Here is a 27287-nt window from a genome sequence, read left to right as displayed (position 1 = left end):
ACAGTTTCAGCATCTGTAACGCTACCATTGCATATGCACTTTGCTCACTCAACCATCATTTTTAATAATTTTGCAATAACACACAATGATTTCACTTTACATAGTGAGTATTTCTATTATTAGGCTTTAAGTAACATAAGTAGGTAAACAATATGAAAATACAATATAATTAATGTAATCTTGGAGCAACACAAAACCATTTAAAGTGTTATTTCTTATCTCAACGTTTTTCAGCAAAGTGAATAAATTTATGCCTTTCACTGATATGGAATAAAGCTGAGGACAATGGGAAATTTTCCCAAGCTATTAGAAACAAAACTATTTTTTGAGTGTCACTTTATAATGTATCTAGATCCCAGGAAAAGAGGTTCTTAAAGCCAACAACAACACTGACAATAAGTGGTCCCCATGAAAGTGAAATTTGCAGCTACTCTGACTGAACTGAAAGTCATCTTTCTACTTCCATGATGTCTGCACTTTTCATGACATCAGCTGGCCTTAGAATGGTCTTGGGTTTGTTAACACACCGTATCAGCTGACTTTTCCAGGAAAGCTGTTACTCAAAAACAGGCAAAAACATGTTAACTTAAACTTACTGTTTTAGTGCCATGCCTCAGTGTTATCTCGTGCGAATCAGGAATCCTTTGGACAGGGTTCTGAAACAGAAAGGTTCCATAACATCAGTGAGTAAAATAATGTCCATGTGGATCCACACAGCACATTAGTGGGGATCCACTTCTGGGTGTACCCAACGACCATGCGAGATAAGCACTCTAGCAGAGCAGGGCTACTGCCCCAAGCCTTTATTTTCTCCTCTTTGAAAGTTTGAAAAAACTTTTACTAATTGTTTGGTGTGTGTGTGCGTATTCATGTGTATTCCATGGAAATACACATATACAATATACAACTTGTCCTCCATTCCCTCCTTCCACCACGTGGTCACGGGATGGCACTCAGGTCATTGTGCTTGGCAGCAAGTGTCTTTACCTACTACATCATCTTACTAGCCCCTTTCTGAAACTTTTGGAACATTTTCGGCAGGATGTTTCTTAAGGTACTCAGACTAGCCTTGAACTTGCTGTGTAGCCCAAGGCTCTGAGCTTGCAAACCTTCTGTCTCCCTCAGTGATGGGGATTACAAACAGGAGCCGCCGTCCCCAGTGAGATCAAAACAGATCATTATGTTTCTTTGTTTATCACAGTCTTGACCGAGGCCACTGGAGAGATGGTTCAGCAGTTAAGAGCACTTAGGAACACCCAATGCCCACAGGACAGTTCACAGCCATTTGTAACTCAGTGTCAGGTGATTCAACACCCTCTTCTAGAATCCATGGGCTCCTACGTACACATGGGGCACACACACACACACACACACACATAAAAGCAATAAGTAATTCTTTAAAAAAAAAATATATGAAGCAGGGGGGACACCTTTAGTTCCAGCACTCAGAGAGGCAGAGACAATAGAACCTCAGAGAGTTTGAGGCCAGCCTGGTCTACAGAGAGAGTTTTAGTACAGCCAGAGCTATACAGAGAAACTCTGTCTCAAAAAAAAAAAAAGATGTCTTTCTTCTGGATATCTAGATACACTACAATTCATTTATTTCTGCTTATAAGTGATTTGGGCATTCTTTTTGTTTATTTGTTTGTTTTCAAAACAGGGTTTCTCTTTGTAGCTTTGGCTGTAGACCAGGCTGGCTTCGAACTCACAGAGATCTGCCTACTTCTGTCTCTCAAACGCTGGAATTAAAGGCCACCACCACCCAGCCTGACCATTCTTTTTGTTGTTTTATCTGCTTTGATTTGTTTTTGGGTTTTTTTTTTGGGGGGGGGGGGTTGTTGTTGTTCATTTGTTTGTTTTTAAAGTGGAAGTTCTCAGCAGATTACTTAAATTACTCTAGAATGCCTAGACAACGCCTAGGCTCCTGCCTCAGCCTCCTCGTTGGTTGAGCCTACAGGTATCTTGACCTACAACTTGACTTTAAACAGAGAAACCTTTTTGGGGGAGAAGGGAAAAATTCAAGACAGGGTTCTCTGCATACGCCTCGCCGTCCTGGAACTTACTCAGAGATCCATCTGTTTCTTTCTACTGAGTGCTGGGATTAAAGGCATGAGCCACCACTGCCTGGCTCTAAGAAGGTTAAATAAAATTATCTCTTGTTACTTGTAAATCAAGCGTTAAACAACAAATCAGTAGATACTGATAATATTTGAGATATTAAGGGTTTGATTTTCCTTGAAGTCACAAATTACAGAATCAAAAAAGATTAAAAGCTTCTGTCAGGGCCAGTGAGATGGTTCAGTAGTTAAATACTTGCGACCAAGCCTGAGTTCCTGAGCATTATCCCTGGGACCACAGAGAACCGACTCCCACAAGCTGCACCCTGCCCTCTGCACATGTAGCATGGCAAAAGCATGCCTCAACACTAATAAATCAAATGTATATTTAAGAAAAAAGGCTGGTGAGATGGCTCGGTGGATAAAGGCACCTGCTGTCAAGCTGGATGACCTGAGATGAATCTCAGGACCACACATAAAGGAAGGAGAGAACAGACTCCCAAATGTCGTCATTCAACATCCCTAAGCACACGATAGCATGTGTATACACAGAGAGAGAGACTAGGGGATGGAGGACCAAATGCAAAAAGAAGCTTTCAATAAAGTTTACAGTTTAAAAAAAATCTTGATTAAAGTTGAAAAATATCTCCAAATTGGGACTGGAGAGACAGATCAGTCGTTAAGAGCACTGACTGACCTTTCAGAGGAACCAGGTTCAATTCCCAGCCACATGGTGGCTCACAACCATCTGTAAATCCAGCTCTAGAAAATCTAATGCCTCTGGCTTCCACAGGCAGCAGGCATCCATTTGGTACACTAATATATGTGTAGGCCAAACACTGATACACGAAGAACAAATTTAAAGCAAAACCATTACATCTTTATAAGTACAGTGCTTTGATATATAAGGAAAAACCCCTCAACAATTTTCAAAATTCTCTATTATAAAACTCAAAGAAGCCAGGCAGTAGTAGCACATGCCTTTAATCCCAGAACTCAGGAGGCAGAGGTAGGCAGATCTCGTGAGTTCAAGGCCAGTCTGGTCTACAAGAGCTTGTTCCAGGACAGCTAGAACTGTTACACAGAGAAACCCTGTCAAAAAAAAAAAAAAAAAAAAAAACAAAAAAAAAACCTCAAAGGGAAAGGGAACCTAAGAGGCATTGAAGAAACAGTAGACTAGCATTATTGATTCTAGCTGGTAATTAAAACTACACTACCAATCATGTTTGCTGACCAATTTAAAACAAATTTGTTCTATAAAACACTGCTTTCAGATAAGTAGTAAATATCAAAATCTGGCTGTTATCTTAGTAAAACACAATCATTTCTTTCTGCTCTCTATACACTGTGTACACTTAGCAAGTACACAGTATATATAGACAACTCCAAGCAGAATGATAAGTTGCTCCCTATTTAATAATCATTTATTCAAGTGAGATCATAATGATCTCAGGAAGTGAACATCAGGTATCTACCAACCTCCCCTCTCAAGAAGTTCATGAACCAAGGAGATAGAATGACAATAATTTTGTTTTTGTTTTTTTGAGATAGGGTTTCTCTGTGTAACAGTTCTGGCTGTCCAGGAACTCACTTTGTAGAATAACCTGGCCTGGAACTCAAAGAAATTTGCCTGCCTCTGCCTTCTGAGTGCTGGGATTAAAGGCATGCACTACCACCATCTGGCTATGATTATAATTTAATATAACAAATGATAGAAGTGTGGTGAGATTAACTGAGAGATAGTAGAAAATGATACATAAATAAGATATAAGAGCTCACAACCAACATATAATTATGTGTCTTCATTATTTAATCAAATCTTCATTATCTAAGAGCAGGGTGATTATACTAACATCCTATGTCCATTATAAAGCCAGCCATTACAAATCAGACACGTTGGTTATGCCTATGATTCTAGCAATTTAGAGACTTGGGTAAACCTTGAGTTCAAGGCTAGCCTAAGCTACCTAGTGGATTAAAAAACAACCTGCAGGGCTGGAAAGAGTATGCAGTGGTTAAAACGGCTTTCTGCTCTTGTAGAGAACCCACGCTCAGTTCCCAGCACCCACATGCTAGCTCACAGCCTTCTGTAACTCTAGCTCTCTAGTTCTCTAGTTGCAGGGCATCTAATACCATTTTTGACCTTTGTCAGCTTATATATACAAGTTACAAATATATGTATGTATATGTATATACATACATATATATGTATATATACACACTGAGACACATACACATACAATAAAATAAATACTTTTTAAAAAACAATAGTCTGGACTATATAGCAAGATTCTTCTGTCTCAAAAACAACAACAAAATTTATGGGTTATTTTGTTATCTATTTAGCTAAACATGTAGGATATGTCTTTTTTTTTTCTACCTTCACTCTCCTGCTATGGCTCTTTTCCTTAGCATGTAAACAGATAAGTACTTTCATACACTAGGCTTCCTAGTGGCACGAAAGGAAGAGAGTAAGCCTATCTCATGCACGCCTCAGGCCAGGTCCAGTACCTGTGTACTGTAAATAGACAGAGATGCAGTTGAAGACAAACACAACAAAACAAACAAAAACTCTATCAATTTAATGTATATTTACTGCCTAATGTTTACCTTCTCCTCTACAATTAAGGTTTTTCCAAAGTATGGGTTTTACCTGGTCTCTCTTTCTTCCTTCCATGTGCCACTTTAACACTTGGCAGCAGCCGTTTTATTCCTAGAGCCTAGCACAGATCTGGGCACACAGAAAGCACCGAGTAAGTATTTCTTGAATGAATAAGCAGACTTAGCCTGCTCTCCTGGCTTTCCAACAGCATGATGACTACCCATCTCTCCATTCTGAAACTGCCCTTCCTGAGCGAAAACAGCCGGGACAAAAAGGCCAAGAAAGCTAGAGTGTAGGTGTAGGCCTGGCACTTGTCAATCATGTCATTAAGTGATGACTCCCAGTCTCCTCACTGGAAAGTCTGGATAACTATAGCTTGCTATGAAGGTGTGGCACGAAGTCCTTCATGCAGAACGTAACCGTGATAGAGCTCAATCGGAATGGCCACTATTCACTCCAAGGTTCTAACTCTCTGGTTATCACGCCTCCCTCTTTTCTAGGCTTAGCTTCCTGGTAAGCTCCCTGGTTCCTAGAGACCCAAGTCAGATATCACTGGCTCCTGGAAGGATTTCACAACACTTCACATTCTGGGATAAATAGCATTTCCGTGCCACCCCATGTCAACTGTTCTTACCTCAGGCACTAATGTCATGGGATACTGTAATGCTACCTTGCCTCTTCTAATCTCTCTCTAACCAAACTGCAAAATGGTAGTCTCTTAAAGAGTAGGTACATATCACTCGTTTCTGGATCCTCATACCACGAAACACCTAACACATGGAAGTCTGGGGAACACCCACTGTAGTCTTGATCAGGTTAGACTGTAGCTTTTCATTTAAGTAAAACCTTGGGATTAGTGGTTATGATCATAAACTGAAGCAGGCACAATCCCGTCAGGTCAGTTCAATGAGAAGCAGTAGACAACAGTCCCCCAAGTCAAAACCTTGTAAGAAAGTGATTGCTCCATAGCTAAACTCACGATGAGCACCACAACAGCATAGAAGTGAAGGCTGATCAGAAATGCTGCTACAGCCCACTGCTGCAATGGATCACTGAAGGCAGTTAGGAGCCAGAGGGAGCTGAGCACAAGCAAATAACAGCTGGGGAATTTTCAGTTCATTTCAAAGCAACGATACTACTTTAAAGTTTAATATTTTCTGAGAAGTATTACACATAACCTACTCCAGAGAAGAAAATATTCTGATGCAAATTCAGAAATAATAAAGAGGTTCAATAGACAGATTCTGGGCTCTCCCTCCACTGAATTACAGAGGACATTGCCATTTCTGACTGTTTTCAAGAGACAGCATTTGAAACATTTTGGTTAGAGAGGAAACCTACATCTCACTTTATAATTAATTACTTAAGAGAAGGAACTATTACAGTCTGCCTTTCATTTCATATTAATTACTTTTTAATCATTCAGCAAGTACAAATGCCACTGCAAAAAAAAGGGGGGACTGGTACGAGAATTATTTCGTTTAATTCAATGCAGAATGTGCCTATATATAGACAATTTCTAACACTTCAGCAAAAATGCAGACCACAGAACTTCATATTTACATTAGGAGTGAATTAAAAGTGTTGTTTACATTTAAAACCAAAGTTTTACTGGAAATCATGGAGGGCATAACTTATAAAAAGCCCATATAATTGGCATAACTTAATCATCTAAAATAGTAGCAATCCATCTTTTTGGAGCATATCACTTAGTGACTGTACTTTTTCCAGAACTTTTTGCTAATGACTTTGAAATATGGTTTAGTGTGAAATTCACAATTACAATAAAATATTTTCAAGATTTTGCTGCCAAGGAACATCATAGACTAAATTGCTGTAGCAAAGTAATTTATAATAAGAACTCTTAACAAAAGCTACAATGTTAGTGGAAAAAAGAAGATAGTCCTTCTTGTCTTGGATAGGCTTTAAATGCCACTTGAAGGATATTTCTGTGGTCTGTCTCAAATAACAGCACTAAGCACATCTGGGCTAACCTGGACAATTCTATGAGGAACGCTCTAAAGTGTTTTCGAAAAATTCACAGATCAGAGTCATTCAGGTGAAAAGTCAGGAGTTAAGAAAGCTGTCTATGTCTGCTACTGTAAGCCATAATAAAAGACTACTTGGAAACAAAGATCAAAATTAAAGCAAACTCTAACCTATCTCCGAGGAGCCAATAAAACTGACTCAACAATTCTTTCATTCACTTAACAAACACCAATCGTACACTATATGCCAAGTGTGAAAGCTGTAAGTCCAATAGGAAAGCTTCAGCTCACTGGGGCCTTCCAGCCGATGAGGAAATGAAGCGCTGCCAAGGCTGACAGCTCACAGCGTGCAGTGCTCCATTCCCTTCTGCCTGGAGTAGAGAACAGGTATCTGAGATGCCTTCAGACATATGCAGAAGATCTCCTGGAAATGTGGAGGGATTCTAGGACAGAATTATATGACTCTGACACTTTCCAAAATTTGAAATCTTTTCCTAACTTACTTTAATCTATGAACAGAAAGAGAAATAATAGTGGTTCTATTCATAAATCATAGCCGGATGGTGGTGGTGCACGCCTTTAATCCCAGCACTGCGGGGGTGGGGGGGGGGGGGGATTCTGTTAGTTCAAGGTTAGCCTGGTCTATAGAGCGAATTCCAGGACTGGCTTCAAAGTTTCAGAGAAACCTTGTCTTGAAAAAGATCAAAAATTAATAAATCACACATATTTGAACAGATTAATATCCAGAGTGTGTATTGTGTGTGTTTTTAATTCTACATCTCAATAACAGAATAACACAATTAAAAATGGGGCAAAGGTTTGGGATGTAGCTAAGTGGAAGAGACCTTACTTTCCATGTACAAGACCTGGGTTCAAGTTTTAGGATCAATAAAAATTAATTAATTAATTAATTAATGGACCTGAAGAAAAAGACTTGAGTAAGACACTTCTCCAAAGATAAGCAAATGGACAATAAGCTCATAAAAAGAAAAAAAACTGTAATGTCACTAATAACTAAAACAAACACAAAGCTAACTGGGTGTAATGGCATATGTCTTTTATCCCAGCTCTCTCAAGGCAGAGACAAGTGGATCTCTGAGTTTTTGAGTTTTCAGCCAGCCTGGTCTACATACTGAGTTCCAGGCAAGCTATGACTGTAGAGTCAGACCCTGTCTCACAAATCTGAGATAGCTCAATGGGTTAAAATGCACTTAATGCACACACCTGACATCCTGCATATGAACCCCTAAAACCCACACCAAAAGAGGGGAGAGGGAAGCAGGGAGGGATGGCTCCGTAGTTAAAAAGCACTTACTGCTCTTGCTCTTGCAGAGAATTCAAGTTTGTTTCCCAGCACCTGAGTCCAGTAGCTCATGATAGCCTTTAGTGTCACCTTCAACACCCTCTCCAGCCTCTTCAAGCACATACATCAGGTACACACGCACCCCACACAGATACAAATGCACACACATAATTAAAAATTAAAATGTTTTAAAAGCCAGATGCAGCCAGGCATTGATGGCTCACGCCTTTAAATCCAGCACTCGGTAGGCAGAGGCAGATGGATCTCTGTGAGTTCAAGGCCAGCCTGGTCTACAAGAGGACAGGCTTCAAAGCTACAGAGAAACGCTGTCTCACAAAAAAAAAAAAAAAAAAAAAAAAAAGTAAAAGCCAGATGCAATACCATGCATGTGTAGTTCCACCACTCCTACAATTAGATGGGAGATGGAGACAGGAGAATTGCCTGGAGGTATTCAGGGAACTGGCCTAGAATGCACTGCACAGAAGAAACAAAAGAGATCCTGGTTGAACAAAAGAACTGACTACTGAATGTTGTCCTCAGACCTCCACAATACTATGGCACATATGTCATTCTCCCCAACACACACACACACACACACACACACACACACACACACACACACCTATGTGTGGGAGTGATGTGCACACAAATGTAGGTACCCTAGAAATCAGAGATCCCCTGGATGGAGCTCGAGTTACAGGAAGCTGTGAGCTACCTAATGTGATTGTTGGGAATTGAATTAGGTCCTCTAGAAGAACATTACCCACTCTTAAATGATGACCCATCTCTCTAGCCCCACAAATAAAATTTTGAAAAATACTTATCAAAATACAAATAGCTATCATGTGGGGAGCAAATGAAGTCCTAAGTGAATGTGTACTGCTGACATGACAATCCATGTCTAGGATGCCAGTGCCTCAGACCCATGGGAACGGCAAAGAGCTCCTCTGAGCTGAGAATGGTTGGATTTCAGCAAAACTAGAATATAGTAACTGCAGCTGCTCACTCCAGATGACTGCAAGCCGAGGCTGTGCTCCTACGGAGACTTCCTACGAGGATGTACCCTATCATCTGAGTTTCCGGGCTGCTGCAGGTACATTTCTATACAGCCTACCTAACCCAGCTTTACCTGTGCCTGTCACTTCTTCAGTCCCTGCCACAAGTCAAATTCAAAGCAGTGCAGGTCATGGCAATACCACCTCAAACTGTTTAGTGAAGACTCCTAAGACTATGTATTTCTCAGCCACATTGAAATTTATTCCATAACTTCTCAAATATAACAAATATTTCATATGTGTACCATGGACTTCCATGCTCTGCTTCGACTGCTGCCACAGATGCTTTTGCTGAGACACCATGTCCTACCAACTTACCCTAGGTTTTCTAGTCTAGACAAAGTACTTCACAGACATTTAAAACTTCTGCAGTTAAAGCACATCAAAAATTGACAAGAGCCATACTGGAATGAATGAGTCAATCACATCCAAACTATACATAGTACCTATAATCCCAGCACTTGAGAAGGTGAAGCTGCAGAACCTCAAGTTCAAGACCTCCTGCCTGAGCTACACAGAACTCCTATTTGTTCCTCACCACCATCAATAAAGAAAAGAAAATAGGGAGACAGAGACCCCACAGACCCCGGACCTCAGGACCAATTTGTCGAAGAGAATAAACTCTACAAGTTGTCCTCTGCCATGGTGTACATGTGTGCACATGTTAATGTATGTGTACATAATAAATAAATAAGAATGTAAAAAAGAAAATATTTATAAATCATATATTGGATATGAGATTTGTGCCCATATAAATAAAGAACCCTTATAATTCAGTAACAAAAAAGATTACTAACTAAAGAATAGGCAAAATATCTGAATACCACATTTCTCTAAAAACAAAAACAGATAAAGCTATGATCGGTAACAGTATGAAAAAATGTTCAACATCACATTTCACTAGAAAAATTAAAATCAAAACCAAAACAGAATACTACTTTGCATGTACTGGAATGGCTACAGTAAGAAAGACTAAGCAGCACTGGCAAAGATGGGGATCAGCTGAACCTGTTTACCACTGGTAAATAGTAAATGACTAGGCTACTTTGGAAAAGAAATTTACAGTTCCTCAAAGGCTTGTAAACATAATTACCATTTGACCATGAAATTTCACTTTTAGACACACCTCTCTCAAAAAAAATACAAAAACTTGTGAATAAAATGCTAGGAACAACATTACTCAAAATAGCCCAAGAAAAACTTAAACAAATGACCAAGGGGGAAATGGGGTTTATTAGGTAATGGAATGTCATGTGGGATTAAAAACTAATGAAGCACTGGTTCTTCCTACAACACAGATGAACATGGAAACCTTGTAAAGCAAAAGAAACCAAACAAGAGCACATACTGCATGACTACTGACAGAAAACGTCCAGACAGGGAGATCTGTGGAGACAGGAAGCAGATCAATGGCGCCTAGAAACTAAGGGCAGGGTTGGGGGAGGATAAGGAATAAAAGTTAAAGTTCACAGAGCTTTAGAACCAGATAATGCAGGCTGGAGAGATGGCTCAGTGTCTAAGAGCACATGCCGCTCTCCAGAGGACCAGAGTTCAGTTCCCAGCACCTACGTCAGGTCTCTCACAAATGCCTGTAACTGCAGCTTCAGGAGATCTGACACCCCGCAGCCACGCCCAGATCACACATATACACATATTTTAAAATAATAATTGTTTTTAATTAAAACAATTTAAAGAAGAAATTAACAGATGTGAAATTATACAATCCACTGAATATACTAAATACTTCCAGAGCCAGGTGGTGGTGCTCGCCTTTAATCCCAAAACATAGGGAGGCGTTGGCAGGAAGATCTCTGTGATTTCAAGGCCAGTCTGATCTACAAACTACGTTCCAGGACAGTCAAAGATAAACAGAGAAAACCTTTAAAAAAAAATACTGCCAGATAAATGTACTTGAAAATAGCAAATTTTAGGATATATGAGCTAGATTTCAACAACCCCACTATTAAAATATAAGGGAGGAAAATGGCAAACACAGCTGCAGCACAAGGGAGGAGTCATTCCACCATGCTTCTGAGAAGCAGGAAAGTTTTGGAGGAAAATATGTTCTCCTTTCATAGGAAGGGGGAAAAGCCTAGATTGTAAAAAAAAAATGAAGTCTTTCTTGATGAAGGAGATAGGTCTGCCACAATGTTCCTCACAAGGGTCACTGCTCACATAGGCTGCCATACCAACGGCATTGTGCTAAGCGTTGGCCAAGATCCAAGCACAAGGAAAAGCTTGTTGGAAAAGTCACAGTCAAAGGCTGTTCCCAGCTTGTACAGCATGAGGTAAGGGGAAGAGGGGATGATGGGTGACCCTCAGAGGCTGAAAGGGGACAAGGAGTGAGGTAGGACATAGTGGTTAATTAAGCACATGAATATGGGCACATTCCCTAGATTTGAAGCCTGACACACCTCTTAACTACTAGGTGTCCATGGAAAGCTACGTAACATTCTGAGTACCTTCTTCATGGGTCAGAAGGACGTCACAGGACTGTGGAAAGGCTGGTGAGTGCTGCACGAGTGAGCTCCACTGTGGGTCCCACAGGCGTCTAGACTTGAACATAAGTCTATTTCTGGATGACATATGGTACAAAAAGGGAGCTGGACATGGTGGCTCACGCCTATTATCCCAGCACTTGGAGGGCAGAAGCAGTAGAAATGACTGCAGGACAGGGAGCAAGCAAGATGGCTTAGCAGGTCAAGGCATCTGCCAGCAAGCGTGACAACCTGAGTCTGCTCCCTGGAACCCACATGGTCAGAGGAGAGAACTGACTTCCCAGCAAGTAGTCCTCTGACCTCCACACGTGCACCATGGCATATGCATGCCTACACACATACACACAAAATATTTAAATAAATTAAGTGTAAGAAATAATTAAAGACTGCAAGGTAATTTTCAGCTACACAGAAAATCTCAGGCTGGCCTAAGACTTTATCTCCAGAGCCAACAAAAACGGTGAGGATGCTGTCAGGAGTCAGAAGTAGACAGATCTCTGCGAGCTGGAGGTCAGCCTAATCTACATAGTGAATGGCTTACTTCATTTACTTCTTGAAGCATTACCTTTCATGACAGTGCAAATCAAGACTGTGCTACTAAGTTCTTCATCTGATGAAAACAAATTGATTCTAGTCTACAGTTGCCACACATTGTGAGCTACAGCAAAACCATCTTAACAGCTGCCTGGAGGCTGCAGGAGTCGTGCTGCGGGTCTTGTTCTTGTGTCAAATTATCTAAATTAGCTGCACTCCTAGCAGCAAATGGAGTGAACAAACGTCCTTTCAGACAAGGATCACAGTCTGGAGAGTTCTACTGGGGCAGTCTTTATATACGTGTGCTAGTCTGTCAATTCAGAACCAGGAAGATGGCTCAGGTGGACGGTGACAGTCACTCAAGCATGAGGATATGAGTTCAAGTCCCCGCACCCATACTCTGAGCAAACAAAAAGCAGGGCAAAGTGCTGTGCGCCTGCGCCTATAACCCCAGCACTGGGGAGATGGAGACAGGAGACGCCCGGGCCTCCCGGCTGCCCGGTGGAGCCAAATCCACACACGTCTTCTAATCACACACACAGACTTTGGGGCAAAAGATTAGGGTGGTGTGCCAGGTTCTATGGCCATCTTCTTCAACTGTCAGAAGTGGAGGAGATCATCACGTGCTTCCAGCTGTGTAAGAACAGCCACTATTTGAAAAGATCAATTCATATCACAACTGAAACAGCTGAGACTGAGAAACAGGGACAGCTTCGTTACACTAAATTCAGTCCTTGAAGAAGGGGGCCGGGCAGTGGTGGCGCACACCTTTAATCCCAGCACTCGGGAGGCAGAGGCAGGCGGATCTCTGAGTTTGAGGCCAGCCTGGTCTACAAGAGCTAGTTCCAGGACAGGCTCTAGAAACTACAGAGAAACCCTGTCTCGAAAAACCAAAAAAAAAAAAAAAAAAAAAAAAAAAAAGAAGAAGAAGAAGAAATGGGAGGAGCTGCTACTGCCACCACCACCTTCACTGGAAATGGTAGCATAACCCGCAATACCAACATTTGGGAGGCTGAGGCAGGAGGATCACAAATTTAATGCCAACTGTAGCTACATTCTGAGACCCTGACCCCCCCCCCCCATAACGCAAAAGAAAAGTTTTAAGGTAAAATGAAACAGAAGTAAGATCGCCAAGAGACGAAGTATATGCAGGAAGAGAGAAGAGCTAGAAGAGGAGAAAACAAGAATAAAAGATGACGAGAAAGGCGTCTATAACTTTACAGAAGATGGTGGTGGTGGGAAATATTCTCAGCTGAAATGGGGAAGGTACAGAGAGAATATTAGGCACGCTACAGGAAGGGGAGACGAGGTTTTCTGAGTACAGAAGGTGAAGCGCACAGCGGAAGAACTGGTAAGGCAGACAAGATGCTCACGGCAGCTCTTCGTGCTGTAAGAGAAGGAGCCAGCACTATGAGAGGCGGCGACAAGAGTCGCTGGGGGCAGCTGCCTGTCAGCTGAGCCCTAGACTCCATGAGAAACAGTCTCAAGGGAATAAGGTGGAGGGCACATGATCTCCTCCTCTGGCCTGTGCATACACACAGGGCATATACCAGACAGCACACACACAGCATTTAAAACAGAAGGAAGAGGGGAAGGGAAAGAGAAAGGAAAGAAAGCGTCCCCACTATCATTGTCCGTTCACATAGCAGGTTGCAAGGTGGGACTACTTGATGGCAGGTACCTTTATAGCCAAGGGAAATACAGCAGTACAGAGACAACGAGAATGCCCTCACAGAATGTTCATTCTGGGTAGGAGAGAGACAAGAAATCAACAGTCAAGGATGTCAGATAACAGTGGTACTGTAAAGCAGTGAGAAGAGCAAGGGCTGGAGGAGCTACTTTGATATAAAGTAGCAAGAGACTATAATGTAAACAAAGATCCAAGTAAGACAAAGGGGCAGCAAAGGCTTTGGGCATCAGGCCATGTACAGGATGGATAAAAGCAAGGGCTATGCATGGAACATTCTAGTTGCTCAAAAAAGAGCAGAGAGGAGAGTGCAGCTAGATACACGAACAAGACAGGAAGTCAAAGGGGATAAAGTGTTAAATCTCTGTGAAAATCAAGTCAAGGAAGACCTCAAGGAACCTGGATTACTATCAAATGATAGGAATGAACTAGAGTGTTTAGAGTAGGCTCGTGACAAGATTGGATCAGAGGAATAAGCATTATTTGACTTTACAAATAAAATCCTAAGTTATATAGTACCTACATGTAGAATTCCTGCTAGCAATCCTTATCCTTTATAGGAATCTGTTAACTAAAAAGCTTAAAGATGAAATTTAAAACTATGTGTTTTAATTAAAAGTAATTGCTCCAGCATTTATCTCAATCTACAACTCACTTGTGCCAATTTGTAGGCAGTATTACTTATCACAGATCTTGGGCTGGGCATGATGATGTATACCTGTAATCCTAGCACTTGGGAGGCAGAGGCAGGAGACCTTTCACGGCCAGATCTGGCTTTAAGAAAAATCCTTTCCCCTTCCACCATAAACAGGCGACAGCTGGAAATGGAAATGGATTCTTGCCAAAATGTCTCTAGCTCCTCCTAGTGCCCGTTTCAGAGACTGCAGCCTTCGCAGTGGAGAGCTGAGCACTGGGGAAGAAAGCTTCTAGCATCCTCTGCTGACAGAACTCCGCAGGTGTAACTTTAATATTAATTCCCTTTGAAGTTAAAAGTCATTACGCCTTCTCACATTGTTTTAAAAATAAAACAGCTCTTCGAAGTCAACTTCAAATTAAATTGATCAAATATAGACAATGAAAACAGGACTGGCAAGACGGATCAGGAGGTAAAGACATCTGCCACCAAGTCTCAGGACCTACCTAAATTCAATCCCACATGGTAGGACGTGAGAACTGACTCTTGAACACTGTCCTCTGACTTCCACACGCATTTGCATGCACACACGCACACAAATAAATAAAATTATTTTTGTTTTAAAGAGGACAGCAGTGCCAAAGGTCAAAATTTTTATATTATACACGGTGACCCCTACACTGTTCCTCTGCTCACCCCATGTAAACTCACTTTTCATTCTCCGTCCTTTCCCTGTGCATGAAGGGAGGAGACTGAACTGATAAAGGTGGCTGGGGGACCAAGGCCAAGGCAATGAAAGGCTTCAGACCAGAAGACAGAGAAACACGGTGGTGGCCCAAGCTTGGACTCCTGCACAGAACGTGCCAGCCAGGGAGTCAAAGTTCATGGAAAACAGGTGTTCACGGCTAAACCATCACTGTTACATTTAGCCTTTAGTTACAGTCATAAGATTGGAACTTGCAGTTTTCTGTAGTAATGTGAAACAGGACAGCAATGAAAACAAGACAATGAAAACCCTCAATCATTCCAAAGTCACCATTTAACTGCTCGTGATAACTTTCACCTTATAAAGAACAGGATTATGTCCAAACAGGAATTTATTTTAAAAAACAGTTTTTCAACTCTTTAACATTTCCCATCTAAACTGCTGTTTATTCAGTTCCAATAAAAATAAAAAATAAATCCTCAAATTCTACTTTAATGAACAATTTACTACCCTCCAGTAAGTAAAACTGAATGAAAGAAGGTTCCTTATTAAAAGAAATTAATATATTAACATTTCCAATCGATTAGCTTAAAGAGTAACACTAAACACAAATGCCAGCTAATTACTAAAGTAAAATGTGCATATTAAGAGGGCTGGAGATGTCACTTAGTGGGCAGAGCGCTTGCCCAACATGTCCAATAAAGCTGTCAGGTCCAAAGGAAACTCCAGCTACCAATCTCCAAGCGACAGTCCAAAACCCCAGAAATGGGCTCAACCTGAACCACAGGAGGATCGCTGTGTAAAGTCCTTTCCCTTACTTCTGACAGAGGACACATGGTTCCCTGTGCTGCCTACTAGCATATCAAAGCTCATGCTGCCCTCCAGACACCTCTGGCTTGTCCTCTCCACCACACCTACAATAAAAGCCTTCCCCTTATCCATATCGTGGAGCGGTCATGTTCATACCGAAGCTCTGAGTTCAATCTCCACCACTGCAAAATAATAGAAAGCCAACCACCGGGGTTCAAAGTGGTGAACATCAAATTAAAGAGGTGGATGAGGCGGGAGCTTTTTTAAAGTTCCAGGGCAGTGGGTACTACGGGTAAGATGCAGACAGAAAGTGAGGCAGTAATGGAGAATCGCAGCTGGTATTACAGTTCATAGTCCTAACCAGTAGGTGCTTGTGCTCCAGCACTTTCCCTTTCAGCTCCAGCCATCAAAAACTCGTCTTACAAATGCCGTACTAGGACACAAGGACCATGACTGACTTCGCCCCACTCCACCTTGGGGCAGTGCTCACAATCGTTAGCCACTGCACACCGTGTGTCTGGAAAAGGCAGCGGCCACGGTTCCTACAGGACCAGGTCTACTCGCATTTCTACGATCCTTCTTCCATTCTCTAACTCTACTTCCATTTGGATGTGTGATTTAAAATAAAAATGCTCGAATGTCATAAAATTAACATTTTCAATGTAAAAACAAAATACATTCAATTCCACACAACAAATACTCTCTCTATACAATACTTGCTATTCATAAAACACTTGTGCTAGAGGTGTAGGGAGTTTTTAAAAACTACTGAACTTTACCTGAATACTTACATTTGAGATCATTACATATAACTGCTATCGGGAGAGAGAGGAGGTAAGCACACGAATAACGATTTAACAAGGGAAACAAGTTTGCTGCAGCAAACTGCACCAAGCCTGGGAAGCAGCACGTGTGGCTGGTACCAGGAAAGGCGGTGTGCAGAAGATCACATCTGAAATGGTCCTGTCTTAGGGTTACTACTGCTGTGATTAAACACACACCACAACCAAAAGCAAGGTGGGAAGGAAAGGTTCATTTGGTTCACACCTCCATATTATTGTTCATCACCAAAGGGAAGTCAGGACAGGAACCCAAAAAGGGCAGAAACCTGGAAGCAGGAGCTGATGCAGAGGCCAGGGAGGAACAGTGGTACCCATTTCTATCCTAGTTAGAGTTACTATTGCTATGATGAAACACCATCACCAAAAGCAAGTCGGAGAGAAAAGGGTTTACTTGGTTTACACTTCCAAATCTTAGTCCATCACTGAAGGAAGTCAGGACAGGAATGCAAACAGGGCAGGAATGCGGAGGCAGGAGCTGATGCAGAAGCCATGGAGGGGTGTTGCCTACTGGTTTGCTTCCCATGACATGCTCAGTCTGCTTTCTTATAGAACTCAGGACCACCAGTCCAGGCAAGGAAACACCCACAGTGGGCTGAGCCCTCCATCATCAGTCACTAGTTAAGATAATGCCCCAGAGGCCTGCTTACAGTCAGATCTTATGAAGGCCTTTCTAAATTGAACCTCTCTCATCTCTAATGACTCTAGCTTGTGTCAAGCTGACAGAACACTAGCCAGCACATCCCTGAAAGCGAGTTAGAATGTTAACCAACAGAAACCAGAGGATGGAAAAGGAGCACCGAGGGTTTAATTAGGATCGGCCGAAAACCAGTTGATTACTTTGTCGGAGAAATTTAGTAGGCAAAAGAATGAAGTCTGATTCACCTGGCATTCAAGGCTTCTATTTTAGCCTTTTCTTTATATATATATTTATTTGTTTATTATGTATACAATATTCTGTCTGTGTGTATGCCTGCAGGCCAGAAGAGGGCACCAGACCCCAATACAGATGGTTGTGACCCACCATGTGGTTGCTGGGAATTGAACTCAGGACCTTTGGAAGAGCAGACAATGCTCTTAACGTCTGAGCCATCTCTCCAGCCCCTATTTTAGCCTTTAGTGACATAAGATTTAGACATGTCCATAAAAAAGAATTGGGGACTGAATTGTTTATTAGTTGTAGAAACAAAGGGGGCATCATAAAACCTCTTTTTAAAAAATGTTAATCAAAGCCAGGTGGTGGTGGCGCATGCTTTTAATCCCAGCACTCGGGAAGCAGAGGCAGGTGGATCTATGTGAGTTCAAGGCCGGCCTGTATACAGACCAGTTCCAGGACAGGCAGGACTGCACACAGGAGGGGGGGGGGGGGGCGCTTAGTCAAAGTGAGCTGAGGAAAAGAACTGTTTCATTACACTGTCTCTTTCCCTAAAGGAAGCATTTAAAACGCACATTTCCTGCTGAGACCTCTTCCTGGAAATTCTCCTGTAGAACACAACAAATCAAAGCAATCTCTGCTTTCATTTCCCAAAGAAGCATTTCAATGATTCTGCAAATGAAATGGACACATTTCTAGTTAAACTTAACTAAGATCTTTGCTGAGGCTAGTTTTATGGAGTGCTCCCTTAAGTCAATGAACTGCAAAGACTGCACTTCAATCCTGAAGAAAATAAGCAAACAGCAAACCAGACAGACACAATAGAATTCAAATTAAATTCATGCATGCTGGTGTAAGAACAAAATCCTGAGAGTCTGAAGACTGCATTAAAAGCCACCATCTTTGGTATCTGTATTTTTGTTTAAAAAGAGTCCCACTATTTTGCTCAAGTTTGTCTCAAACTCACAACCACATTAGTGTATACATGCATGCATGTGTGCACACACATATAAACACAGAGAGACTCCAGACAACCAGCTGTAGCCCCAACCCTGCCACCTTTCCATTCACTTTTAGTACTGAATAACGCCATTGTTTTTGTGTATACATTTTAACAAACTGTCTTTTGTTCCTTTGGAGAGAGTACCTCATGTTCAAAATCCATGAATAACATCAAATAAGTATACTACATATACAGACATATACAGAGAGTATACATTATGAAAAACTGTCAACAAAGGCTAAAATTTTAAAATCCAAAGCAAAGCTCTGCAACTACGACAACCAATTATCAAACACTAAGTACAGACATATGTTTGGAGGATAGCAACTTTGCCCACTATTGTCTATCCTTTGTATGAGAAGCATTAAATTTAGCCAGATTCTTGACTTCCAAAAGTAATTGCTGTATTTCTCAAATGGAAGAGGTTGGGTACAAAATAAGTAGCCTTTTTTTTAATCTCTTCTGTCTTCCTGCCGACAGATCTACAAAAATCATGACTGCAGCTTGACCATCCATCTTGATGCTCAAGTAATGATGGCAGAATTTAAAAGAAAAAAAAGTAATTATCTGTGATCTACTGGCCCTGAAAACTGATTCATTGTCTGATTCGTGAGACAGAACAAGGATTTCTATCATTGCTCAGCATTTTGTGCCCCTGGCAGCCAAGTCTACAATGTACTAACCAGTAGAATGGGCTGGCTGCTTGCCACGGACAGGCTTCCAGGAGTGGGAGGTGAATCAGTGATGCTAAATGCCACGGCGGCCCGAGGCCAAGAGCAACCCATCATCTAATGGCCAGACAGAAGTAAGCAGGTAAATAAATCGGGCTAACTAGTTCATTTCTGTGGAGAAAAAACAGCAGAGAACTAGACACTGACTATTCAAAGGTCCTTGTTTTAGACACTGAAAAGTCTTATATTCAAACACACCCAAGGCTAGCTTTACTAAGGTTGGGGGTCACATGTTTTATAATACAATCTCTGAAGTTTTAAGTCTGTGAACTACATGATATACAATTAAAATTAGGAATATAAATGGCTTAATCAGTCCTTTGTTTAAAGTAAAGTAATATCGATTAATAATCTCACTTCAATGTAGGATTGGTCATATCGGCTTTGTTTAATGAGCAGAAGTGTCTAAAATAACAAACATCACATGAAAGTGAGCATTTCAATCCTAATTTTATAGAGAGTATCTATACAGCATCTTTTTGTTGTTTGGGGTCTTTTTTTGGCCTTTTTATTGGATTTGGTTTTTGTTGCTGTTGTTCTGGGTATGTGTCTGTGTGTGTGCACATGCGCTCTCTGTTTTACAGACAGGGTCTTACTATATAGTCCGATGTGGCCTGGAACTCAATGGATTTAAAACTCCTGATCTTCCTGCCTCCACCTCCCAAGTGTTGGGACTATTGAAGGCCAGAGAGGTCATTAAATCCCTTGGAACTAGAGGTACAGATGGTTGTGAGACACATGTGTGTGCTGGAAATCAAATACACAGCCTCTGGAAGAACAGCAAAGGATTCTAACATTAAGTATCTCTCCTGCCCCTAAAAAAACATTTTGAAGCGGGGAGGTTGTCAATAATGGCAAAAGTGTTGTGCCACCCCCTACCCTGCTGCCTCAGAAACTGAGGGTAGAGCTCAGTTTCCCATATTCTGTATTACTTTTCCTTCCATGGTTTTTCCTCTTCATTCTTCCCGATCTCTGCCTTTTTACACTACTGTATCAGGTCATTTGGAAGTAGGTAAGTACACAACCATGCAATAGTGGCTCAGAGTTCTTCTACACTGCTGTTCAGGGTTGTCCCAGTCTGTCCTTTCATTCACTCCATATAATGTAACAGTGCTCTGAAAACTTGTGAGCACATGAGGAGTAGAGAGATGGCTCCGTGGTTAGGAGCACTGCCTGTTCCTCTAGAGGACCTGGCTTCAATTCTCAGCACCCACATGGCAGCTCACAACTGTCTGTAACTCCAGTTCCAGGGGATCCATGGTACCAGGTATTCATGTGGCGCACATACATATGCATACAGGCAAAATATTTATACACATAAAATAAATAAGTCTTTAAAAAGATTCTGAGCAACAACAAACAAACTATTTTCAGGGATCCCCAGATGAAATATTGCCACTGTACCACTTTGCTCTCCTCTCCTGGGCAATGAGCAGCACTGTCTGTGACAAGATTTATAGAGTGTTTAATCCTGCAGCCCTGAGGCGGCGCTGAGATAAATGATCCCACAGCAACCAGTTCAGTTAAGAGGCTAAAACAGGAGTCTACTTGAGAGAAAAACATTGCATTTGATCTCAGATGTGTTGAATTTACAGTATGGAACATAGAGTTTATGTTTCATGGGTAGTCAGACTGTAACTTAGACTGTACAACACCACTCACTAGCTACCGGGAGTGAACAGAAAAGTTATAAGGGAAAAAGATGCAAGAAACTACCCAAGACCAGTGGTAAGGTAGGCAAGGAGAGGTCCTCAGAACATGCCCGTGGCCAGATTAGGGCACAGAAATACAAAGCAGTGCCAGAAATCTAAGTATTACTGAAGTTTGTCTGTTTTATGCCCCATGTGTCCCCAGTAACTAGAAAGTGCCTGACTGATAGCAGGTGTTTGATAAATACATCTCCTGAATAAACAGGCAAGGGACAGGCAGCAAACCAAGAGCTCAGAGGAAGAAAGGGAGTTTCAGCACAGGCCAACGGTGCTCCATATGCAGCAGTGCAGGATGAGACGCGAGAGATCTGTGGATTTGGACTTTTTTCCCTTTTAATTCTGTTTGTTTTGTTATTGGTTTATGTGGAGGTAGCCCTGGCTGACCTGGCATGCCCTATGTAAGCCTGGCTGGCTTCAGCCTAAGGTTCCTGAGGCTGAAATTCCAAGTGTATACCACCACACCAAACTGGATTTGCATATTTAGTGTCACTGATCTCCGAGGAGTCTCAGAGACAAGGCAGAAGCTGACAGCACAGACTTCAAGGCAAACGGGTGATGTGGAATGCAGCTAGTGCTTGTGAAACATCGGCAGGAGAGAAAGATGATCAGAGAGCAGCCTGGAAATAAAAGTGGGTTAAAAAGGATTGTAGAAGATTCATAAGCTTAGGGTCAAAGAGTAATTAAACAGGAAAAGGCTCAAAAAAACAAAAAAAAGAGGAAAAGAAGATAGACAGAAAAGGTTGATGGGGGCTGAAGAGATGGCTCAGTGGTTAAGAGCACTGGCTGCTACTCCAGAGGTCCTGAGTTCAATTCCCAGCAACCACATCGTGGCTCACAACCATCTGTAATGAGATCTGGTGCCCTATTCTGGCATGAGGGCATATATGGAGGCAGAATGTTGTATACATAATAATTAAATAAATAAATGTGGTGCGGGAGAATTGTCTGTAACCTGTCAATCATGTTATAAATAAACGCTGATTGGCCAAACAGAAAATATGTGGGAAAACCACACAGGAAGTAGAAATGATGTAATGAGAACAGGAGAATTCTGGGAAGGAGGAAGTTGATTCCTCCCACTCCTGCCCAGATCACCGAAGCAGCAGGATGTGATCTGCAACCACTGAAAAAGGTACTGAGCCGCATGGCTAACATAGATCAGAAAAATGGGTTAATCAAGATGTGAGAGTTAGCCAATGAGAGGCTAGCACTAATGGGCCAATCAGTTTTGTAACTTATAGCGATCTCTGTGTTATTTCTTTGGGGCTTGCCGGATATGTGGTACCGGGTGGGACAGAAACCCAAACAAGCAGGCCTGGACCCCTCATGTTACATAAATCTTAAAAAAAAAAAAAAAGAAAGAAAGAAAGAAAGAAAAGAAAAGGTTGATGGTATAAATGAAATATGAGAGACACAAAACTAAGAACTCAAAGGCACTTCAAAATGTCCAAGCAAATGGAGCACCTGATATATCCTAAATTGTAAAAATGTAGACAGCATCCTGATAAAACAATTTCTTATAGTTTTGCTGATTATTACCTTAAAACAGTTTCCTGAAAAAACTAAACTTAGCTTCTAAATCAATAAGTACAAAAATCTAGACTCTAAGTACAAATGGACAAGGTAAAATTATTTCTAAGCCCAGTAGTAATTTGAATTCAATGCTGAAGTAGAGGCCAATGACTGCTACACAAATTATCTGTATGGTATATATGAAATCATCCATTTATATCCCACAATGATATTCATGTTTAAGACATAATCAGAAGAATTCCATTGCCTATAGCTCCATTTTTAGTGTTACGTGACCTAAGAAGCTGTCAACATCCCAAATATGTGGATTAACATGAGAATACAAGAAAGGTACATATTCACTCAGAACCTTCAACACACCATGAAGTTTCCACTCATCAAACATGAAACTGTATTGTCGGAAAGGGAAGCCTTCACTGGAAGGTAACATAATTTCTGGGGAGCTAAGAAAGCCACTGCAAGGTTACATTCCCACTTCAAGAGATCTTCAAGCTAAATGGTCATTTACCATAACTGCCCTAACCTTTCAGAGATTCTGTGCTATGAATCAAAAAAGGAAAGAAAGAAATAAAACCGATATAAGGACTTCCCCAATCCCATTCTGTCCCCTTTGAAGGTTTCACTTAAGTCTCTAATGGTACTAATACATGTTGCATTTCCACTAAGTGTGCACTTTTAAGATCCAGTTGTCATGCATCATTAATAGCCTTGCTTTCACTGCCACATAATTTTATACACTTGCAAAAGGCTAAGGAAAGCTTACAATTACAAATGGACTTCTAAAGCCCTTAACTTAGCCACACTTTGACTTCTCAGCACAGCTACAGTTTGGGCTTACTCACACATCAGTGAGGTCAAAGGCCTGCTCTACCTTATGAAGTTTCTGGACTAGACAGGGATTTTCCCTTTAATCTAGTATTGTGCCCTATGCCTTTATTGCTTCCAGTCACTTTTGCTAGTCTAAAACTTACCCCCAGATCATGGCCCTAAAAGAATGTAACCAGATACAAGGCTCAGTCAAATTCTGCTTTCTGGAGTTTTTTCTAATCAGCTTCACTAGCATAAAAATATAGCCTGACATGGTGATCACATGACATTTCACCACCATATATGTACTTGTATGCTATAGCATATGTATGTCTATAATATCATGTTTTTTCTCCTCTTCTCAGTCTTGCAGGCTCCTAATTGTCAGCTCAGTCAGTCATAGTAAAATACCAGACAGGGAAACTAATCAACAGAAATGCATCTTCTCATAGTTCTTGATGCTGGAAAGCTATCAGCAAAGGGATAGCTGCTGTGGGATTATGCTCTTGTATCCTGTAAAGAACAGACAGGGCGACCAGTCTAAGAGAATTCTGGGAGGAGCAAAGGCAGAGAGTGAGTAACCAACCAGATGCAGAGGAAGAATGATGAGAATGCCTTACTGAGAAAAGGACCAAACCACATGGTTAAACATAAACAAGAATTATGGGTTAATTTAAGTTGTAAGAGCTAGTTAATAATAAACCTGAACTAAAAGGCCAAACAGTTTCTAATTAATATAAGCCTCTGTGTGTTTCTCTAGGACTGAATAGCTACAGGGCCAGGTGGAACAAAAACTTCCATCTAGAGATATCAAATCTGGTTTCTGGTTGACCTGCTACATCTTCAAATAGCTATTCTTTCTGGCCTTGGAAGGAAGGTAAAGAAAGGTAAGCATACATTATCTAATGCCTCACATGTTTTTGTTCTCTTATTTTGTTGGTAGGGTCTTACTATGAAACCCAGCATGAATTTTTGATGCTTCTGCCTCAATTTCTTGAGGACGAGGATTACACAGGCCTGCACCATCCCAACCAGTTTTGATGTCTCTTCATAGAAGAACATTATTTCTACAGGCTCTTTTGATCCATTTTAACCTGAATTACTTCCTGAAAATCTCACTTCCAAATGTAGCCACTCTGGAGGTTGGGGCTTTGACCAGACTCAAGCATTCAATCCATTACAAACCCGCTCTCACATGTCACCAAACTCCGCAACTTAGCCCCTCTTCATCTGGATGCCACAGAAGTTTGTGTTTCTATAGCACTTTACAGCTTAGATACTCGCTGTGGGATCTGACTGCCTGCGTATGCTTAAGAAGAAAATGATGGATGAGGGTACCGCATGTGCCCAACAGATCAAATCTGCTCATTCGTATCCTTCAACCTATGCCTTTCACTAATGTCCTAACAATATCTGACCTTATCATCATGAGTGTGTATTTGTCAACTTCCCCTTGTAATTCTGTCAGTGTTTACCTGACACACAAAGAACACCTCAGGTGCACAAAATATTAGGGACTGCCAATCTTCCCTGAAGATCAACATGTTCCTTTTACCATTAACTGATGTCACTCTTACCACTAATTATAATCATTAATTTTTATTTGATGTCAATTTGATATAAATTTTGTGATATTAATCATCTAACTTGCTTAGTACATTTCTGCTATATTCTTTACTTTTAGCCTTTCAGTGTAATTATATTTTACAAATACTACCAATAATATAATAGAATCACAAAATATTTCTCACTCTGTCATTCTGAAAATGTGGGGGTTATGCATGTCTAGTTTAGTCTGTTTACATCTACTGTGACTATGGATACATTTGTATTTAGGCCTATCATCTTATCCTGTATACCTATTTACCAAAATCTCCTACATTTACCCCTTTCTGCTTTTTATTGGAATCACTAAATTTTCTTGAGTGACATATCAGAATTATGCTGTAAATGAAACAGATAAGAAGATGATGTATTTTCAGGACAGTAATTGAAATAGTAATAAAATCAACTAAGGGCTGGAGATCTAGCTCAGTGGTAGAGGGCTTACCTAGCACATGAAAGACCCTGGATTCAATCTCTATAACCACAAAATGAAATTTATTTAAAACTAACTAAAGATAAATCTACTTTTAAAAAGTATTTTAGTACATCTATTTCTTTGTATGTTGTATGTCTCTGTGCATGTAGAGGTCAGAGGGCAATGGAAAACTTTCAGAGTCAGTTCTGTCCTCTCCACCATGTGGTCCTGGGGACAGAACTCGGGTCATCAGGCTTGGAAGCAGGCAGCTTTACTGGCTAAGCCATATTCCTTGTCCTCGTCTGATTTCCATAATCCCCATGTGGCGGCTATTCCACTCATGATTGACAATTTAGCAGAAAACTGTTCTCTATAGTACTTTAAAGAAGTAACTCCAAATTCTTATGTAACCTCCGAATACTTACTTCCTCTTCTCCTTCATCCTCTAAGTCATCATCATCATCATCTTCTCCTTCTTCACCAAGAGGTGGAGGTAAAGGGCCAAGGATATCTTCATCCACAGTATGAACTGGTTCTCCTACCGTTTTAGGGGGTAAAGGAGGGCCAATTAACTCATCATCAGACGAATCAGAACTGTCTTCACTGTCACTGCTGCTTGTGTCCCTGAAAGCACAGAAACAGACACTCTTTGCCTCTGCTGCTGCAGACCCTTTGCCTCTCCAGGGCATCTCTGGAGACAGCTAGGTTCTCAGGAAATCCTACCTCTCCTTATAATGAATGCATCTTTCAAATACTTTCACATTTGCAGTTCAAACATTAAATAAATAAAGGTAGTAACCAAATATTACTTTATCTTGCCTGGCATGGTCGTTCACGCCTTTGATCGCAGAACTCAAAAAGCTGCGATAGATTTCTGAGTTTAAGGCCAGCATACTCTACATGGAGATTTCCAGGCCAGTCAGGGTTTCAAAAGAAGACTTTGCACTTCAAACTCCAAGCACTATCCTTTAGAGCTTGATGAAGTCGTTATCTCCCATAAAGAGACAGGAGAGCAGCCGAATTCAGAAGAAAACTACAGCGAACTAAATCATGAAAACCACTGAGATAACCAATACATTTAACTATGAACTGCATTTAATCCAATCACCGTCACCAAAGGAGTAAATAAAGTCATCCATGTTGAGGAAATTAGCATTATTCTAGAACTTTGGAGCGCAAATCCTAAAACACAAATTATTTTCCAATGCTAATCCAAGAGTTTCACACTGTTAAAGCACTAACTGCCTTCTTAGAGTCTGAAAATGACTTGCTCTGGGCCTTATGCTAATTTCCAGTCTTTTTTTTTTTTTTTTAATCTCACATATCTGAAACATTTTCTCATTCTCACTAAGGTCCTTATCAAATATCTACATGCATTCTGAAGGCCAAAAACCACCCAATATATTTTTTTTTTGTTTAGTTTTGTTTTGGTTTTGGTTTTGGTTTTGGTTTTGGTTTTTTGAGACAGAGTTTCTCTATGTAGCTTTGGAGCCTGTCCTAGAACTCACTCTGTAGACCAGGATGGCCTCGAACTCACAGAGATCCGCCTACCTCTGCCTCCAGAGTGTCGGGATTAAAGGCATGTGCCACCACCAGCCCAATAAACTTCTATTTCACCCCCAAAGAGCCAGTCAACCCTAACTGTATAAATCTTTCAACTATCTCTAAGATTGAAGTAGCACTGACTTCTTCCTCTGGTACCTTCCATGGAAGCAGATGTTTCTATTTTATCCATTACTTTTCATTTGGCAGCTCAATGTTTGATACATAGAAGTCACTCGATAGCTACTTCAAAGAAAAGTAGAACTTTTGTTTTCATCTAGGTTTAACACTATAAGGAATATAGTCTAACATACATGTCATTCCTACATAAAGAGCTAGCAACTCTCCAAAATAG

General features: G+C 41.0%; 1 protein-coding gene across 1 annotated transcript in view; it reads right to left on the bottom strand.

Annotated features, from left to right (window-relative positions):
* Positions 1-27287, bottom strand: part of Wdr70 (WD repeat domain 70) — a 208266-nt gene that overhangs the window by 162711 nt on the left and 18268 nt on the right. The window contains exons 5-6 of the mRNA XM_038323203.2: positions 25816-26014; positions 597-656 (exon numbers count right to left, since the gene is read on the bottom strand). Coding sequence (XP_038179131.1) covers positions 597-656; positions 25816-26014 — 259 coding nt within the window. The remainder of the gene's footprint in view (positions 1-596; positions 657-25815; positions 26015-27287) is intronic.

Source organism: Arvicola amphibius, chromosome 3 (genome assembly GCF_903992535.2).
Source record: "Arvicola amphibius chromosome 3, mArvAmp1.2, whole genome shotgun sequence".
Classification (NCBI taxonomy): Eukaryota; Metazoa; Chordata; class Mammalia; order Rodentia; family Cricetidae; genus Arvicola; species Arvicola amphibius.
The sequence above is the reverse complement of the archived record's forward strand: the minus strand, read 5'-3'. Positions and strand labels throughout refer to the sequence as shown.